The 20,297-nt window shown below is 37.3% G+C and overlaps 1 protein-coding gene across 1 annotated transcript in view; it reads left to right on the top strand.

The window, feature by feature from the left end:
* The window catches only part of LRP12 (LDL receptor related protein 12), a 52,354-nt gene that overhangs the window by 14,467 nt on the left and 17,590 nt on the right, over positions 1-20,297 (top strand). Inside the window, exon 2 of the mRNA XM_082325123.1 lies at positions 16,170-16,226. Coding sequence (XP_082181249.1) covers positions 16,170-16,226 — 57 coding nt within the window. The remainder of the gene's footprint in view (positions 1-16,169; positions 16,227-20,297) is intronic.

The following is a 20,297-nucleotide window of genomic DNA, read 5'->3' on the forward strand; positions in this document are numbered from 1 at the left end:
TGTGTGTCTACTTTAACACATTTAAAGTTTTCCAGTGGCAATTTGTGTGTCTCAGGGATGTAGTTTGACAGGAGGGAAATGATATACTTAAGTCTTTTGAAACAAACTTTGTTCTGCCCTCTTTGACTAATGTTACTTATGCTATGGCTGTCTCAAAAGAGTGCTGTACTCTGCTGAATTGCAGCTGCCTAAACTGGCTGTCAAGTCAAATGCTTATTCAACTCCACAGATTTCTTTGCTTCATTTTGCAATTGTGGAGTGATAGTGCTATCCAACACTCTTGTTTCTAGTTCCTGATAGCAGAAGATTGTGTTTATCTTTTCTAACTACTGGGGATCTCCATGGCAAGAGGCTCCAGTACCCTGCAGTACTATGCAATGTGAAAAGAAGTACTTTGGCTGTCAGATGTGCACTTCCTTTCATTGCATATAAAGGTGTCAGTCTTAACTGTCTTTGTATTGCAATTACTGTTTTACAACTGTTTTCACATAAGCTCTCCTGTCTCTGTAGCTACGTCCAGCACAATTCATGTAATTCAGGCTTTCCCAAATGCTTCCCAACGTTTCCGCTTTGGGAAAGGGACAAGTCTTTACCTTTGGTATTCAGAATTTTGAAGTTTGTTCTGAGTGATTTGGGGGAGAGAGGGAAGGTGAGGCACAATGAGGAGTGTTAGACAGAATAGCTGTCGGTCAAAGTTCTGTTTTACTTGGTTTTACTGTGCTGTTGATCTGCAGTGGTTCTTCAGTACTGATAGCTTTATCACTTCTTAACGTTACTCATGTTTATCCATTCTTCCCTTTGTGCTTCCCACCACCTGGGTAGATCTGTCCATGGGAAGCACAAAGCCATCATATTTGCTTTCTTCAAACCCTCTTGACTCTGCTGTGGTTCCTATAAAGCACGGCCATGTGATTATGTTTTGGCACCCAGTGAACTGGGATTTCCAATTGTTTTATGTATTGTGCTTTTTTATCGTCCTTTCCTTTAGCTGAAAAAATGTAACATATACAGTTTTTATAAAGCAGTGAGCTCTGTGGAGCAAGAGTTGTTTTTCTTGTTTGTACAGTTCCTGACACAATATAGCTATAATCATGATAAATGCTTATTTGTACGGTTATGAAAAAATGCAGGAGTATGTTACTGTTACACATATCATAAGCCAAATAAAGAAGACGTAAACTTTTTGAAAATTTATATTTAAGACACTGCATAGTGTCTGAAATATAAGGTGTTCAAACTCTTCTACAGGTGTACTTACACTAATGTGCGAGGTACAGCACCAGCATCCTTCTTGCAGGACAAGAATCACAGGATACCGGGGGATCAGGCTCAGCCAGCATGGGTTTATGAAAGGGAGGTCCTGCTTCACTAACCTGGCCTCCTTCTATGACAAGGTGACCCGCTTAGTGGATGAGGGGAAGGCTGTGGATGTTGTCGACTTGGACTTTAGTAAGGCCTTTGACACTGTCTCCCACAGCATTCTCCTGGAGAAGCTGGCTGCTCATGGCTTGGATGGGCGCACTCTGCGCTGGGTTAAAAACTGGCTGGACGGCCGAGCCCAGAGAGTGGTGGTGAACGGAGTCAAATCCAGTTGGCGGCCGGTCACGAGTGGTGTTCCCCAGGGCTCAGCGTTGGGGCCGGTCCCGTTCAACATCTTCACTGATGATCTGGATGAGGGGATCGAGTGCACCGTCAGTAAGTTTGCAGATGACACCAAGTTGGGTGGAAGTGTCGATCTGCTGGAGGGTAGGAAGGCCCTGCAGAGGGACCTGGACAGGCTGGATCGCTGGGCTGAGGCCTACTGTATGAGGTTCAACAAGGCTCAGTGCTGGGTCCTGCACTTGGGTCACAACAACCCCATGCAGTGCTACAGGCTGGGGGAGGAGTGGCTGGAGAGCTGCCTGGTGGAAAAGGACCTGGGGGTGTTGGTCAACAGCCAGCTGAATATGAGCCAGCAGTGTGCCCAGGTGGCCAAGAAGGCCAATGGCATCCTGGCTTGTATCAGGAATAGTGTGGCCAGCAGGACCAGGGAGGTGATAGTGCCCCTGTACTCGTCACTGGTGAGGCCGCACCTCGAGTACTGTGTTCAGTTTTGGGCCCCTCACTACAAGAAGGACATTGAGGTGATGGAGCTTGTCCAAAGAAGGGCAATGAAGTTGGTGAAGGGTCTGGAGCACAAGTCCTATGAGGAGCGGCTGAGGGAGCTGGGGTTGTTTAGTCTGGAGAAGAGGAGGCTGAGGGGAGACCTTATTGCTCTCTACAACTACCTGAAAGGAGGTTGTAGCAAGGTGGGGGTCGGTCTCTTCTCCCAAGTAACAAGTGATAGAATGAGAGGAAACAGCCTCAAGCTGCGCCAGGGGAAGTTCAGGTTGGATATTAGGAAAAACTTCTTCACCAAAAGCGTAGTCAGGCATTGGAACAGGCTGCCCAGGGAAGTGGTTGAGTCTTCATCCCTGGAGGTATTTAAAAGACAGGTAGATGTGGTGCTTAGGGACATGGTTTAGTGGTGGACTTGGCAGTGCTAGGTTAACGGTTGGACTCGATGATCTTAAGGGTCTTTTCCAACCTTGATGATTCTATGATTAATAGCAGATAACATGGAAGGGGAAAAAAAAAAAGAAAAAATCTGCTTTCCAAAGAGAGGGAAAGAAATACTAGTTTGGATCTTAGAGATTTACACCTGTTTTTCTATTGTTTTTTAATTATACAAATACATATAGAATACTTCTAGACTTTTTAAAAATATCCATGGGGCTTCCTGAAGTTCCCATTTTAGAATCAACGACTTGAATCAATGCAGTAGTTGTAGCAGAGTTTTCTTGAAGTGTACGCAGGTCTTGCATAAAACACCAGAGAGAAAATAAGTTTTGCTGGATTATAAATTTTACTGGAAATTTCTTTTATCATTTGTTTGCTTTGATGAAACTAATTCGTTTGAATAAAAGAATGTAAAAGTAGCAAGGCTGCCATGCGCACAATTCTTACATGGATGCTGAGCATACTCACGCAGGCATGTGTGCACACATGTTCGTCCCAGGAGTATGTGTTGGCTATTTTAAGATCTGATTCTTAATTAAAGAAGTTATTAATCTGAGTAAAATCAATTTCGTATCTTGCAGGCAATCTGTCTTCTATTAATGTCTGTATATTTTGAATAGAAGCAATTCATGGTGCATTTTGAGGAATGCAGTATGTTAGGACTGGCAAGTTATAGCAAGTTCATCTCTTGTTCTTCCTAACTCCTGAGGATATTTAATAAACAGCATAGCTTAGGCAAGTCTAGAAAATTAGTGTAGCTAATTAATAGCCTTTGCTATCATAGTGATTGAGATTTTGAAGCTAAAAAATAACAGTAGAGAAAGAGCTAGGTGGTATTGAATGTCTTTTTAGTAGTGAGAATGGAAGCCTCTATATGTTGTGGTTCCTTCAAAACTCAGTGACATCTCCACTTCTGTCTGCTATATCTAGAGCAGATTAAATTATTCATAGTAAATAATGAAATTAATTTTGTACGTGGGTGTTTGCTTGAGATTAACAAAAAGCTTTGTTTTACAGATGTTGAAGGCACAGGCAAGAAGTGCATTGCCTTAGGAGTTCTTCCCTCCTTTGGCTGTGCTTTTTACTGTGTTGTTGCAGTCTGTATGAATGTTGGCATGCTGAGTTGCACTGTGCAATGTTACTTCTACACTTTAATTAGTTCAGTGAAGCATCAATAAGGGACAGAGACTCTGTCCTGTATTATTGGAAGATAGCTGGGCAGACTGCATGACATTTTGTGTAAGTGCAGTTTCAGTCTGAATAGGTGCTAGGGGTCTAAAAACTCCGGTTGCCAGACTTTGCATAAACAAGTCTGCACAAGTATTTGCAAGGTCTGTGGTTTCTGTGAACTTTTTTGTGAACTAAAGAAAACAAGCTTTCTTGGGAACTCTGCAGTGCTTTTTAATTCGATCAGAAAGAAACCAAAACACATTAAAGAGTATAAAAGGTTGTCAAAATCAAAGTTTTATTTCTCGTAATAAGTAGTGAGAAGGGAAGAAAACACAGTTTTATCTTTCAAATGAGGATATTTTTCCTAGATGCAATAAACATGCTGTGCTTTTATGATTTTTATATTTGATGTATGTGCAAAATGTGTGTGTAAATACACTGCTGCTTCACCACCCTTTCCAGTAAACGGCTTGCATTCAGTTCAGTTATGTCATTACAGTGAATGCAGCTGGGATGCTTTGCAGTTAATTTTAATTTATTTTTGTTACCTTCATGAAGGCAGAGTTGAAGCTCAGCAGGTATATACTCTTTACTCCAGTATTCCCTGGTTTGCTCAGGCCAATGTTCCAGAAAGAATCCAGTAAATCTGGAAATTACGGTTAGCTTTCTCAATCCCATACTTGTGCTCTGGTCAGAAGTATGAAATTTCCTCCTTGATTTCTGCCTGAATTGTAACATCTGTTGAATAAAGACTTAAAATAAATAGATTCTGTAATTTTATTATATGAATCCAGTGAGCTTTCTGGATTTTGAAGCCATTATTCTCTGGATGTATCTTAGGCGATGATTTTTTTTTTTTTCCTTTTTTTCCTTTCTAACATGACTAGTGATTTTCTCTTCTGTTTTGAGTTGTTGGTCACATGAGATGTAGGCTCCATAATAAAGATGCAGCAGTGGAGCAGTGTTTTCCTTGTTTTCAAAAACCCTCGTGATTCTCCTCCACCCCCCAATCTCAAGTACTCCTACATTACTTAAGTCTTTTTTGGAAAAAAATCAGTTGTAAATCTGAGTCATGCTGTCATCTGGAACTAGAAGCTTGGATGTTTTGAGGATTCCTGGTAGGGATTCATGGGGTAATAGCAGATAATATTTTCATTTCTGCAAGCTTATAATAGATTTATGATGGCTGCAGTTATTAGTTTATGAATAACAATTTTTTTTCTTCTGTTAGCACTTTCTCAAGATGAAATGAAATGAAATCAAATCATTTGAAGAAAACAGGATAAAGAGCAGTATTAAGAATGAAATCTGACCTGAAGTCCTGCTTTTACCATCTAACTTCTGATAGAGGCCTGAAATCTTCTGGGTGACTGTAGATGTTTGGTTTTTCTTGGTTTGTTTTTTTTTGGTTTTTTTGTTTGGGTTTTTTGGGGTTTTTTTGTTTGGTTTTTTTTGTTTTTTTTTTTTTTAAATACAGTATACCAGCTGTATGTAGACTGTTGCCTACTGCTACTTGTTCCTGTAGTTATAAGGAATTAACATGGGAAATCAATCTAAACCTGCATGGAGTAAAAACAAAACGAGGTTTTTTTACTGCAACAGCGATTTGAAGAAACTGTAGTAGATAAAAGTATGAAGCATGTGAAGAGTATGAATCAAATCTGAAATGCTCTTCCCCCTACCGTATAAGCACTGTGCAGCCCACACATCGAAATTTTCCCCTAGTCTGGCACTTCTCAAATGTGCAATAGTTTTAGTATCTGAAATGGAATTTCAGAAGAAAAGAATAGTTACTGCAGTTGAACATGTACAAAGGCTCTGAACAGTCCTTTGTTAAAATAATTGAGTTTTATTATTTTAAACATAGCTGTTGAAAATAGCTGGAAACTTTGGCTTTTTCTAGGTTTGTAAGTAATATGGCAGTGGAATGGAGGGCAAATTGTTAGGTTTGAATTCATGATAGGATCTAATCAGTTAAGAATAGGCACCTAAGCCTTATATAGGAGGAGAGTTCATTTAAGGATGGGTAGGCAGTACAGTCTCCCTTGCCCCTCTTCTTCCCCCCTGCCCCCCCCCCCCCCCCCCCACCCCCACCCCCAGTTTCTGGTCTACTCCCTTTTCCTCTGATTTCCTTATCATTTTTTTTTAAAGTTACTTGAGATTTAGCTGTAATTTAGAAGACTGTATTTACTGTTTGAACTGTTTAATTGGTTTTAGTAATCTTTTTTCTGCTCTCTAAACTGAAATGCTGCACTAGATTACCACCTGAGAACACGTACAACCTGCAGGCAATGGTCAGTCAAGTAACTTCCTTTTTACTTGGCTGGGCAGAAGTGTAGGGTTTGACATGAATAGAACTACTATGTGCTTAAAATCAGGAATCTTGGTGAAGCTGAGCCAGTGTCTCTGCTAGATTTCCAATTTCCACTGCTTGCTGCCAAGTATATTAGAGCTGTCTATAAATAGTTTGTGGAATTTTTGAGTGAAAAGAAAAAAAAAAAGTCCTCCTTTTCTGTCCCCACCTTTTCAGACTACAACTGAGAATCTTTAACTGGTTTTTTGCTGAAACTTTCACTCAAAAATCCTTCTCTTAAGTCGAGTTAGTTCAGTTATTAATTTAAAATTTTATATTTTAATGACAATAGACTCAATTAAAAATTGTCTTGTGGGATTTACAGGTGTGACCAGATGTTTGGGGTTTTTTTTCCCACCTGCAGCATTGAATCAGAGTTGCTATAGTTACTACTCTAGCTTCTCTTTTGCAACTTCGGATAAAGGAACCTTGGGTTATCTTGCTAATTTGGTGTGCAAAGATGTCTTTTGAAAGTGTTTCCTCTTTTCTCTCTTGTGAGAGTCTCTCTTGCCCGTACACCCAGAGAAAAGGTTTGTGCTGCATTAAACACAGCCAAGTACAGAACTGCTGGTTGCTTTGTATGTTTGATTGGCAATAAAGAAGAGCTGTCCCTTCCTATAGAAGGGAGAAGGAAGAATGGAAAGTGGCTGAGACGCCACACCTATAGAGCAGGAATGCAAGAGCTCACATTGTAGACTGCAGCATTTTCCAAATGTTTACTTGATGTATCCTAGTGGCGCCAAGAGCTGTGTTTGGATACTCCAGCATCATCTGGCTGGCAGCATCTATGTCAAATTTGCATTATGCTGGCATCTCATTATGGTTTATATAGAATTTTGTAAATTTTCGTTAGTGCGTTGCAACAGCATTCACAATTGGTGTAATATTAGTGAATAATGTATGCAGTGCTTAATGAATCCAGAAAGAGAGCTTGCACTGCTCACACTAAATGACTGCGGAGACTCTGAGACTTGCGCCTGAAGTTGAGCTGGAGCCTCCCTGGCAGCACTGGGACTGCGGTGAGCAGAGAACACGCTTCTGCTGTTGGACAGCTGGGGGTGTCTCTGCATTGGCACATCCCACAGCCTGCCAGGAGTGGATTTGTGGAGTAAAACAAGTTAGGCTCAAGATGTAATGTTTGCGCCGTATACATTTCTGGGTTTGCTTTGGACTGACTAGCGTGGTCCAGAGGACTGAGTACCAATTACCAGTAGGAGCAGGTCTTCCAGATTAGCGTCATCTAAAAGGAGTCCAGTTTGATGGTTCCAAGGCCACAGCATAGCGTGAACCAAAGCACATGAAGTGGAACAGATCAGGAGATTCAGAAGCATGCTCCATATCCAAAATAAAATACTAATGTAGACAAATCCCAAGTTAGCACCATAAAATTATCAGGAGTAAAGGATATTTTATGTTCTGGCAGAGAAGTTTAATGATCAGGTCATAACAGATCTATTTATATTCTTCAAATTCAAAGCATTTATTTAGGTAGTAAACTTTGATTTTTAGAGTACCTATTTTAATAGTCAGTTTTTTGGTGAGGGGAATAATGTTACAATGCTAAAGAATGTAAAAGTAGTAGAATATTTTTCTTTGGAGATTTTTAAGTCTGTGTTATCAATATTATAGGAATAAAGGTATGCACTGTTGTTCACTCAAGTACTGATGAACTTTGGGTTTAGGCTCTGTACAGTGAATGTAGATTTGGAAACTTTGTGGCTGTGTTTTATTCACCAAGAGATGAATTAAGACCTGTTTTTCAAAAGTATCATGCAGCTACATGTCATTTAAAGTCCCTCTGTGAGGAGGAAAGGACAGTGTAAGAATGAGTGGGTGACAAAAATACAGTGTTGGACAACAGGTTTTAAGTATACAGTGCAGACTTTTGGCAGCACTGTACCCATTGTTTTATACCCAAGAAATAATTTTCTAAGCATAAAATGGTAGATATTGGTTGTTGTAAAAAGTAAAAATAAAAATCTAAAACCTACATAAAACAATTTCATTGCAGAATTGATTCTCTAGTTCTTGTCTTAGTTTTCTAAATAAAACTACATCACAGTTGGTCTAAAATAAAAATGGTGCTACATAAAAGAACAACATTGAGTATTGTAAACAAATTCTGTGCTTTATCTGGTTTTGCAGTGAAATTTTATGTGCTTATTTCCTGCTTTTGTATTATAAATACATTTAAATAAGCCACTATTTCAGTATAGTTTCATCTGTTAGTCATTTTTATTCTTTTCTTAATTAAAGAAATTAATTATGCCATTGTAGTATTCGAGTATACAACACTTTCCCATTTCACGTGAACATTCACTGTTTGAAATTTTAGATATATTTCCTGTGTCTTCTTTGTAGCAGATGTTCTTCTGTTACAGGGATTTGGAATAAATCTTGTCACTCTGTTGCTCAGCTTGCCTTTAGTAGAGGATTCTGACTGATGTCTGCACAGCAGTAAGGCTTTCCCTCGATGTTTCTGTCTGTTGCATGTGTAATTTTATATTAAAAGAAATGGTTATTTAATCCTGCCGTTACCTGAAGGATAATTTACATCTTGCTACACAGCTTAATGCTGTTTTACAAATGACCACCTGACACTCCTATGACTCCAGTACTTAAACCTAGAAATATGGAAAAGAACTACACATAACTAGTTAACACCAAACTGTTGATTTAAAAATAAATAATATAAAATTTTTCAATAACTTTTGCAAAGATTGTTCAGCTAAACTGAAGATTATCGATCAGTTAATGCCTAAAAGTCAATATTGTCACTTCTCATGATGCTTTTGTAATTGCCTTTTGCCATGAAATATATGAACTTATGCAAAAGCATGTGTTGCCCTGTGTCAAGGAAGTAAGCAGCAGTTGGGTGTAGGACAAAAACTTCTGATCAAAGATGCAATGCACTATATAAAGAAGAACAATAAAGACATGAAAATATGAGATGACTGTGGATCATGAACCTTATTTTGAGTAGTTAATCAAATACATACTGGTGCACAATTGTGTTAATTTGATTTCATGCATATCTCTAATCAAAAGGATGCAGTGATTGCAAACTAAGCCATCAGAAGGCAGGAAATAATAAAATGGTGTCACCTGTAAAGGCTGTGACTGGTTTCTGTAGGAATCTGGGAATGACACTGCTGCTTCACTTTGTTACTGAATATAGAGATGTAAGAAATGTTGCCTGGCTTCAGTGGGCTGTGTACTCTGAGCTCTGCCGCACCTTAATTTGAAGCATTCTCTGTGGCAGTAATACTGAACTGTTCTGGGAGGGTAAGTTTCAAATGCTTAGACAGATTTTTTTTTTTTCTTCTTTTCTTTCTATTTGCTCCACTTTCAGTTCCTTGTCTCTTGTAATGTTGAAGTTGCATGTGTAGGTCTGTTCCTGTCTTCTGAGGAAGGCAAAGTCTGAATTTCTGTAATACAGTTTAGCAATGGTAGGCGAACATGTTTTGCACAGACAGAAGAGAAAGTACAGGAGAAACCATATTCTCAGAGACTTTTCTAGGTTATAAAGGATGAAAAAAACCAAGTCTAGTCCCTTTCCTACCCTCATGTTCATTTGAGATTACAGAAAGTGGTTTTTTTTTTTTTTTTCTCAGTTGCATAATCTCAATTTACTGTGTACTACTCTTTCTGCAGTACAGGAGAGTTTGGCAGCAGTATGGCCATATACCTATGGATATGTAGCTCTTTGCTGTTGTTACAGCATTAAATCCCTGCAGCTAATGAATTTAATTCTAAATGCACAGTAGTTTAACAAATACAGGTGCAAAGTGTTCAGGAGATGAAGAGGTTATAAATGATGAGCCAAGAGACTGAGGAGTATCCCACCTAATTTTTTTGTCTCATTAACTGCATGAGACCTACATGTAAATAATTCAATATAGTATTTTGGGTTACATACTGAACAAATGTTTTTATCATAGAATGGTTTGAGTTGGAAGGGATCTTTAATGATCATCTAGTTTATCTGGAGGAGGATGGTAGTACTTGTTTTTCTTTTGGTCTCCCGCATCCTCTGCTCTAAGCTGGAACATCTTAGCCTTAGATTAACCATAGGTATGATGGGTAGGCAGTTAACCTTTACACTTTTCTCCCACAGACTCAGCAGAGGAGCGTGACTGCAGTTCAGCCTGACACACAGGGTTTTCAGGTGGAGCTTGTTTCTGCACAGCTGTGCTTAGATCTTTGCAGGAATTGGGTGGGTGGGATGGCCACTGGCTGGGACTGTCACAAAATGTGCTAGCAAAAGGAGTCATTTCCAAGAAGCATGCTGGAATATTACAGAGGCATCATGGATGTTTCCAGCTCCCATATCTCTAGATCAAGAAGGATATTGCTATTTTTGGACTAGGGCATCATAAGACCATTGCTAAGTGGCTTTTCAGTGGGATAATATGTAAGGCAGCACCAACTTGTTCATGGAAGTGTATAGTAAGATTCCTATTTTGGTGGCATCATCCACACTTGGTCAGTTAGAAGCAAAATGTGGTGAAGATTAATGCAAGGTAACTTCAGCTGACAAGAGGCAATATAAACAAGTTAAAGCTTACTCTGTGAGGTACAGAGTGGACAGGAATTAGGGAGCAGGATGAAGAAAGTCTGGTCGTGAAGTACATTGTCTAGAGTAAATCAAGGTGAGCACATACCATGATAAAGGGTGTTTGGAAAAGCATGATATGCAGGAAGTGGTCTTGATTTCTTGTCCCTGATAGTTGTGGTTCAAGAGAAATATCTTGTCCAGTCTGCTTATGTAGCATTCATTAGGCACCACAGTACCTTTTAACTCCAAGTAGTTTAGAAAAAGCTGTCTCTTTGTAGCCATTCAGTTACAGCACTTTCTCAATTTATACGGTTATATTTATAGGGGGGTTGTAATTTGGCTGTTAAAGCTAATGGCAAAGGCTTAATCTTGATACAGAAGAATTTAGCTTCAGTGCAGATACATGTGCATGATTTTTTTTGTGGACAGTAACTACTTGGTTTAACAGCAAAAATAAAGATAACTTAAATGTGGTGCTTGCCACTGTGGATTTTTTTTCTTTTCATTTTTCATTTCAACACTCAATTTCTCTGTAAAACACAATCTGGATTTAACTGAGTCCCAAGATACATGATGGTCTTCCAAACTAAAGTTATAAAATCTGATTTTACAGTCATGGTGGACAAAGTCGCATGGACCAAATTTTTTGGGTGCACTTTTACAATATTCATCGCTTCACTGTGAGTTCGTATTGCTAGTTTTAGTCAAATTGAAATTAAAATGGGGTTTTCATTTAAGAGTCATTATTTGATATCTCAAATATATCAGTATTTAGATAAAGTTCTTGTTCTTTGTCTGAAACCTCCAAGTTCATATATCTGGAATGCAGAAGCTTGTCTTGTTTAATCTGAATGTTTTGACTAAGAGGAGCACTTAATTGCTATCCTTTTTGAAAACTGCATGAGTATGAGTAAAACTTAAAGGAGAAGCTCATTTCAGGACTGTAGGCTTAGTTTTATGCTCTGAAGTTATATGCAGATAATCCTTTGAGTCTGATATTCTTCCCATTTTGCGAGTGAGCTGTGCTGTGTAGGCTATGGGGAAGGAGGGATGTAGGGGGGTAACATCCTAAAATGAAGGTTGCTGCATTGTGGTTAGCCTTCATGTTAGTCTGACCATCACTGGTACTGTCTGGGTTTCAAATATATAGAACTTGGCAGCTATTTTTTCCAACCATGTCATGTTTTTCAAGTGTGAAAGCATTGTTTTTTCCACACTTTCCCCTTATAGTTTTCCTCTGCAGTTTGGTTGGAATGTTTGATGCTGCTGCAATGTTTTCCTTGTTGCCAGCCCTGCTCCCCTGGCCTGTGTTTGTTTTCCCATCTGTGATGAAATTCAGAAGATGTTAGTGAGTCAAACACCTTCCGAGGCTATGTTTTTTTTATCTTCCATGTAGTTTTGTTCTCCTCTCCAGACTCTGTATAGGAGCGTAGGGCTCATGGCTTGTTGACCAGGATGTTTGGAAGTGACGTTGTGAGGGCATTGGGTTTTTCAGGGGGGTGGTGGTGGTGGTGTGTTTAACATAGTTTCATATAGACTGATGGGGGACAAATGCCCCAACTGCTGGAAAACCTGAAGGCAAACCTAGTGTTGTCTTGCCTGCTTCTGTGGTCAGTCAGCTGTGAGACACGAATCAAAAAGAATTAATTCAAGTGTTTGTGGAACTACTTGTTGTCTGTTTCTGCCTGCTCCTAAGACAGCACAGCATCTCGGCTCGGAAGATTTGAGTGGGATAGAAAAAAACTGACAAAGGTCAAAGGGACTGGCTTTGTGCTGTGAAAATAAAATAAAATTTTATGGACGAGTCCATTAGAATCAGTGACCAACTTTGACTATCACCAAACTGTAAACATTTAAGACATTTTTAAAGTTATTCAAGACAGAAAGTCACCTCAGAAATTGGAGATTGTTCCATACCGTAAACACACTCTATAAAGAGTCTAACTCATTTAGTAACCAATTGGCTGATTTATTTTTTTTTATTGCAGTCAAGGAATCTTTAGAGATACTACCAGCAGTGGTGGCAACAAACTCATGTGCACTTAAATAGAAAGCCATTAAAAGTACTTTACATACTTTTGTTTAACCTATAGATTACCGGTAGTTTAACATCTCTTGTATCCCATTTACCAAAGATTTCAATTTTGATTTTTTTTTTTAGAAAAAACATAGTAAATGCTTGTTTTTATCTTCAGCCTTGTCCATTTGAATTTTTTAACTTAAATGCAGTTGCTGACTCTATCTTAAGCTGCAGGACTAAAGTTGACATACATTTCTGCTTAACAGCACTTAAAATAAGTGGTCCATTTGTCATAAGTATTTATAAATGGATATAAAGGAGATGGGTATAGTCCTGGTTACACAAGTGATTTTTTTTTTTTTTTTTTTAAGAAGTCACCCACAAAAAAGAAAGTGATGGAAAATGTCAGTTCTTGAAAAACAAACTGGGTTTCTCGCAAGCAGAATGGATTTGTGCAGGAGCTTCTTGGTGTGTGTCTTCCAGCACTGTGCTGTCACACGTACTTAACCAGCTCTTGTAAATGATGTGGGCAAACTTTGCATCAAGTTTTGTTAGATGGTACCTGTTTCAGTTTTAAACTTCAGGTTCAAATGGGAATGAATAGTAAATATTTCTTTAAAACATCAAGAAATACGAAAGCTTACTGGTGACCTAAGAAAATTTTTTTTTATATACTCTGCTGTATTAAATAGATAGACTAACAGGAATTTCAAAGATAATTACGTTCCCATATCTTAATGGAAATTACTGATCTGTTATCTGATATATTGATATTCTAGTCGGCTCGCTTTATACCATGTGACATAATTGTTAAGATCATATAAGGATCATTGCCTAAAAATTTCATAAAGGTGTCAGCAGTTAGTAACGCTTAAATGGCATCTGAACACACTCTATTTCAGTGACAGTTTCCAATAAAAAAGGAAGTAATAATCTGAGAGGTTTCTAAGGTTCATCTTTCATGTAATGAAGGATTATTGGGAAGGAAATAATTTAAAAAAAAAAAAAAAAAAAACACAACACCTTATTTTGTTGTTATAGTACTTGGATCTGAGTTAAGGCTTCATCATCACACATCAGTGCTTCTGACTAATCACTGCAGTTAGTTTGACAATAAATGTGACATCACTTTATGTCAAGAGATTAATTGTTAGATCATATAGCATATTTAAATGGAAAATATTAAAGCGTTCCATTTTGGATATTGACTTAAGTTTTCTTCTTAATTTAAACCATTAATTCTAAGTCAATGTGTATAGGATTTGGATATGAGTTCGCATTTTAGTATGCTTCTCATTATTGCTGATTTATAGGCTTTGTCAGGTTTTTTTATATATACATTGCTTTTCTTTCCATCACTTCAGTATTTTCATGTTTTGTTACTGCATTTTTATCAGAACTGATATCATTAAAATTCTGGGTTTTTCGTTTTCCTGGTCTTTATGTATAGGCAGCTTGTCTGTAATTCAGATTCTGGGGCTATCAGTGGAGCGCTCAGATATTGACTGTCTTCAGTGTAATTACTTCAGGGATTTTCATATTTCTAAATGTTTGTGAATCCCTTTTTTTTGTCATGCTGCTAATTTTCAGTGTTCTGTAACAACTAGAGATACAGTTGTATGTGCTAATATCCCCTTTTTGAAAATACAAAACCGGTGAATAATCCCTACTGTAATTTAAAAGATGAAATACACGTAAGCGATTTTTTAGCTTAAAACAAGAGGTCTTGAAATGTGTTAATGTTTTCCCTATGTTAATGGAAATAATAGAAAACAAGACAATCAGAAATGTGCTTCTGTGGAATCAGTTACAGGTAAAATCACTTTACAGCGAAGATGGTGTTTATTTTGTAAATTTGGAGCTAAGTGTTACTGAAGACATGAAATCAGAGTGGCAAACATTCCTTAGCATGTCAGTTTATATGCAAAATGGAGGAGTTACTTGGAGAATAGCTTTTTAAAACATATAGATATTTTATTTTTGAAAACAGTTTAATTGGAAAATAGTTCCTCGCTAATACAGTATTTGAAATAGTTTTAAAAAATGTCTTTTGAACATTGAGGGGAATTGTTACAGTGTGGATTTTTTTTTTTTTAATTGAGACAAAGCAACTTGGTATGTAAGTATTTGTAGCGAAATTAGTACATTAAAAATGGGGGGATGCATCGCTTTTAAGAGCACAAGAATTCAGTTAAAAAAAAAAAAAGAAAAATTAGACTTTGTATTTTTCTACAAATTCTGATCATCAGGTTTCTAACTGTATTGTATCTTTAGGAAGTAAAAAATTATGTCTTTGTGCATTTGGTGTCAACCCTGGGAGCAATTTCTGAAAAATTTTTTATTTGTAACTACTGCAGTGGAGGAGCATTGAGATGCTTGCTTAGGTGTATATGGTCTAGGTCAACTCTAACAGTTTTTAGGCTTGCTATCAAAGGAATTTGAGTTTTCTGCATGTATTTCAGGTTCTTGTTACCCAAACATACGATACTTACATTGCAGTGCTGTAGAAAAACTGATTTCACACACATGAAAATGTGTGACATGGCAAATCTTCAATACTACAAAACTTTGAGGGATTAAGTGTTGTGGGTTTAAAGTTTGCTTAGTGGTGTATTTTAAATTTTAGATTCACTGCCTGTGTTCAAAGCAGCTTATTTATGAAAGTAGCTCTGTACTCCCAAAATACCTGAAAGATTTTATTAAAAATTTGTTGTAAAGGTTAAAAGAAAAGACATTGAATAAAGGAGAGGAGAATGAGAGCTTTTCAGCGGGGGAAATGTGCACAAATACAACTTGATCTGTCACATCATGTAACAGGGCTACCACCCATCAGCAAACGTATTTGCTTTAGCAGACTTCTACTTTGCAGGAGTACAAAGTAGTATGAGATTTGGAGGAATAACTTTTTTGTCTCTAACTCTTGATGACCACATGGGTGTCGTTATTCATCTTTGCAAGTATGCTTAGTTTTACTGAACATTATTATAATAATATTATTATTATATAGCTACTCTTGAAGTAGCTAGTTCCTGGCTATGTCTGAAACACCTTTTTGGCTAAAGGGTATAGGCTGCAATTCATTATGAAGTAGATGGATGTCTTCCCCTGTATGTCTTTATTTGCATAGCATTTACTTACAAATCTTGATCCAGGAGGAGATGGGGAAGATGCATTGAAATAAACCTTTGAAAAGAAAATAACATTTGATGCAAAATCATGCAAGATCTACCATCTAAAATGCCTGAAGTTTCTCAAAACTCTTTACTACTATCAGTCTCTTGTTCCTTAACTTTCTAGTATATGTAATTGTTACTAGTACACTAATGATGCTTGTTTTTTATTTTCATTGTATAGTACCTTTTTCTCTAGTTTTTCTCTAAGTTTTATCATTAAATGAATGTAGAACCTTTAATGTTTAATATTAATTAAAATAGCTTCGGTTTTGTTCCTTCTGTTCTGTAAAAGGGTATCTGAAGAATTTTTACAAATTTTATCTTGGAAATTAGCTTATTCATTATGTTTAATTTTAGGAAATGGTGCTCTTGCAGAACATTCTGAAAATGTGCATATTTCAGGAGTGTCAACGGGTAAGTCATTTTTTGTAATGTTTAAATTTCATGCATGACTTAAATAGTAAATATTGAAAGCCACCTGGTATCTTATGAAGAGATATTTGGCTATAAAAATTATTACTGCCTTTTGCAGCATGTAATAAGGAATGAAGCAACTGGAACATGGAAAAATTCTCATAAGATAAAATTGATATCTGCATGCTCATGAACAGATTATGCCTTTCTAAGTGGACTGCTTAATTATTTTTCCATACAAACATTGAACTAAGAGAAAAGTTGGTTTAAGTCGAATTGATATTTTCTTTCCACAGTAAAGTTTTTGTGAAATGAAATTTATTGAAATGTAATTTTGGACACTGCTACTATCAAATAATATTAATCCAGGAGTTATGCGTTTCACCTGATTAGATTGAAGCAGTAACTGAAACTACTGTACACTTGACTGCACAGTTTCCTTAATACAAGAAAAAGAGAATTTTAAAACTCATGAAACTGAGAAACTGATGAGATGCTGGGAGAATATGGGGTATAAAAGCAGCACACGTTGCTCAAAGGTTCCTATATTCTCTTCCAGTAAGTTGGTCTTAAGCCTCTTCTGGGCAGCAGCCACGGTTGGGACTATTCTCTGTTAGTGATGTGACTATTAGTGATGTCCATTAAGGCATTAGGCAATACCAGCGTATAGTCGTTGTTCTTCAGATGTTAAGCAGTGTCAGCTAAGCTGCTGGTCCTGTTTTATGATGCAGATACTCAGAATATGTGCAAATGGGGAGACAAACACTCTTCTTCAGTGGGTAGAAGAATACAAGCCTCTCTCTTTCCATAGGGAAGCTGCCACTCATCTCTGGAAATCAAACTGATTTTCACACCCTTCTCCTAAAATGAGTCAAAATGCAAACTCGTGGGTTTTGACAACAGCTTGCACATCTCACTGTAGTTATCCTTGCAGTATCACTTCAAACGTTACATTGCCACTTGTGCACACGGTTAAGTTTTTTGGATAAATGTACAGTCAGTGGATGGTCTCTGTTACACCATACTACTTTCTTTTTCCCTTCCATTGTTTGCCATGCAAAGACTGTCAAAAGTCTAATTATAGAAGATCTTTGCTATCCATTCTTGTGCTGCATCATGAAGAATGTTGTTGCTTTTCAACAGTAGTAATGCACCAAGTATCATATATAGTACATTTATGGCACATAATAAATAACAGCACAGGTACTTGCCACTGTTGGAACAATTGTTGCTGGAATTGGATTGTTCGAGATACACAGCCAGCCTAAAATCTAGCTATGCAGCTTTCAGGATATCTTTTAACAACCCTTCACCCCTTTGTTTACTGCAACAGTCATGTCACAGGTTGCAATACAGGCAGAAAAGCATCTGCTGGGCAAGAGGTGAATGGAATTTTTGACTCTGCTTACAGTACTTTGGCCAGCATGCTTAAATAGGCAGTGCCAAGAAGAGGAGAACACAATGTACTTTCTACAGAAGATAACAGCAGCTGGTAGACAGACCTTTAACTACTGAGAAGAAAGATCCAGTGAGGATTTACATTTAAAAATAAATTAAAAAAAATATATATAAAAAAGTAGTTCTGGCGGTCTTTTGTTCTAAAATAGCTTTCCAGCTGGGGAAAAATAAATACCATACTCTTAAAGTTTCTATCTTAATATTAAGTGAAAATTCTTCACTGGAGAATTTTGAGATAATGGGGATGGGGGTGGTCTGTTAATGAAAACCCGAAGAAAGTGTGTAGGCAGACCCAGTGGCATTTTCCTTGGAGTTCTTTGTATGTACATCTTAAATGTTAGGTGTATGGCCCAAGGATAAAAGATGGGGATGGATTTAGATAATTTTTTTAGTTCCTTTGAAACAATCTGGGTCTCCCAAACATGTTTTTGAACTTGCAGATTATATATTTCATCAAGCATACCTGGACAGCTTTATATTTATCAGAACAATTTTAAACAGTTTCTGTAAAATAGAACCAAAGACATCAGGCCTTTAATCTTTCTGAATCCAACTTTAACTTGGTGTTGAAACCAAGCAAGTGATTTTCTTGAACAGTTGCTACTGAGAAGGGTTTTAAAATGAAATGATTGTCTTGATGGTAGATTTCCTGTCATGCTGCCGCCGTAAGGCTACATGACCTACCTTACTAAATTATGTTTTAATAGCACAGACCTCTGTGGTCTTTGGTATTTATGCTTCTGCTGTATATTATATCTGCCAAGTTGCAGGTACACCTCTAATATATGAGCACACTTTTTCTACCAACAGCAATAATGGAATGTTGTCTCTTGCCTATAAGCTATTACTAGAGAACAAGTGTTTATGCCTTTAAAATCTGAAAAATTGAGAAATATTTTCAGGTCCATCTTTCGGGTGTGTAGCACCATAATTGTCACAACTGCAAAACTGATTCCCCCTCACCCTTCCATTTTAAAGAACTTCTACCCTGGTGAAAACACTTGTTCACAACAATTTAAAAAAAAAAATTATTATGATTCCTTTTTCCCGAGTGTGTCTCTGTATTGCAGAGCAAAGGGCATTTGAAATTAAAGCTTTACAGCTTGACCTGGAGGCAAAGATTCCTATGCCTTCTTCCCCTGTAGTTCTCCAAATAAGACTTTCAGTGGCTCCTGAGAGTTACGAATGCAATAATTATCCTCCCTATTCATGGTTTAGACTTTATCACATTATTCTCTTTTTACTCTAAGCTCTTTTAAACACCTTCAGATCATTTATCCAGCTGCATTCATGTCCTTACCATGTCCAATATAATGCATACCTTATCATCTTGTGGTTCACATTGAAAGCTAATTCTTTTATCTTTTCAACTAATCTCCTGGCATTACTGTGAAGATAAATCCCTAATCTCCCTCTCCCTGCTTTTCTGAAGTGACTTTTTTCCTTGACATGTTGTTCACTGTTGCTACAGGTACTTTACTTCTCTAGATCTTGCTACAGAATTTTTGCACAGGTTTCTCAATTATTTTCTTGTTATAACTTGCAAGTTGAATTTTGTACTGTAAAGTTTTCATTGGCTCTCTTCTGTTTACCACTCAATGTCCCATAGGTAGTTTACAGTCATATTCCGTAATGTGGGGTGGTGAACAAATTTCAGGAAGAATGGAATAAGGAAACTGTTGTACATGTTTTTAAAGTCTACAAGAAAATCCATATACACCAGAAAACCACGTGTGCAGCTTTCAGCAGTTTTTTTTACCATTATTTTGCACATTAGTCTGTGAAACATCTTCAATCCTAATTACAGTATTGCAATCTACTGAACAGTTATGGCAAAGTAACAAACTGAATTGCAAACAGATTGTTAATAACACAAAGGCTTACAAAGGAAAGAGTTTAAAACAGGTAGGAGATGGATGAGTAGAATTGTACCAAAGAATATAGGGGAATTGAGAGGAATGTAGGCAGAGACAACATCCATGTAGAAACTGTTGCACAGGAGGGAGTTGTTCCCACCCAAAAATCTTACAGCCACCAGCGTGAGATTTGAAAACATCTTGGGCATCCATCACTATGTATCTTTGCTTCTCTGTGATGCAACCTTCTCAATTTGTTTTGTGCTTCTACCTCAGTTACAAACTCATCTTTTTTTTTTTTTCCGACTCCTCTAATTTTTGTTGTGCTGTTTTCTTATGTATTTTTACTATTTTTAATAAATTATGCCAAAGCTAGTCAGTTTTCCTGTAATTTTAAGTTCCTATAGACATAACTGACCTGTGTGACAAATGCCTGCAGGGCTACTAGCAATCGATATTAGAAGTGCAAATTCTCCACAACTTAGTGAAAAGATGTTTGCCTCTGTTCATACATGTCTTTTATGTGCTTGTCAGTTGAACTGTTTTTTTTTTTGATTCCCGTGCCCTTCTTGATGTTGCTCACATTCTCCATGTTTACAAACACATGCATAAAATGTATGTTACATTATATTCTCAAAAGCTTTAGAAGAAACATCCTACTTAAGCAGAGGGTCAGGAATTGATTTTAAAAAGCTTGCTATTATCTTTTATCAAGTAGATTCCCTTTAAAACTCTTCTATTTCAAAAGGTTATCCTT

The sequence above is a fragment of the Platalea leucorodia genome (genome assembly GCF_965183815.1).
Source record: "Platalea leucorodia genome assembly, chromosome: 1".
Classification (NCBI taxonomy): domain Eukaryota; kingdom Metazoa; phylum Chordata; class Aves; order Pelecaniformes; family Threskiornithidae; genus Platalea; species Platalea leucorodia.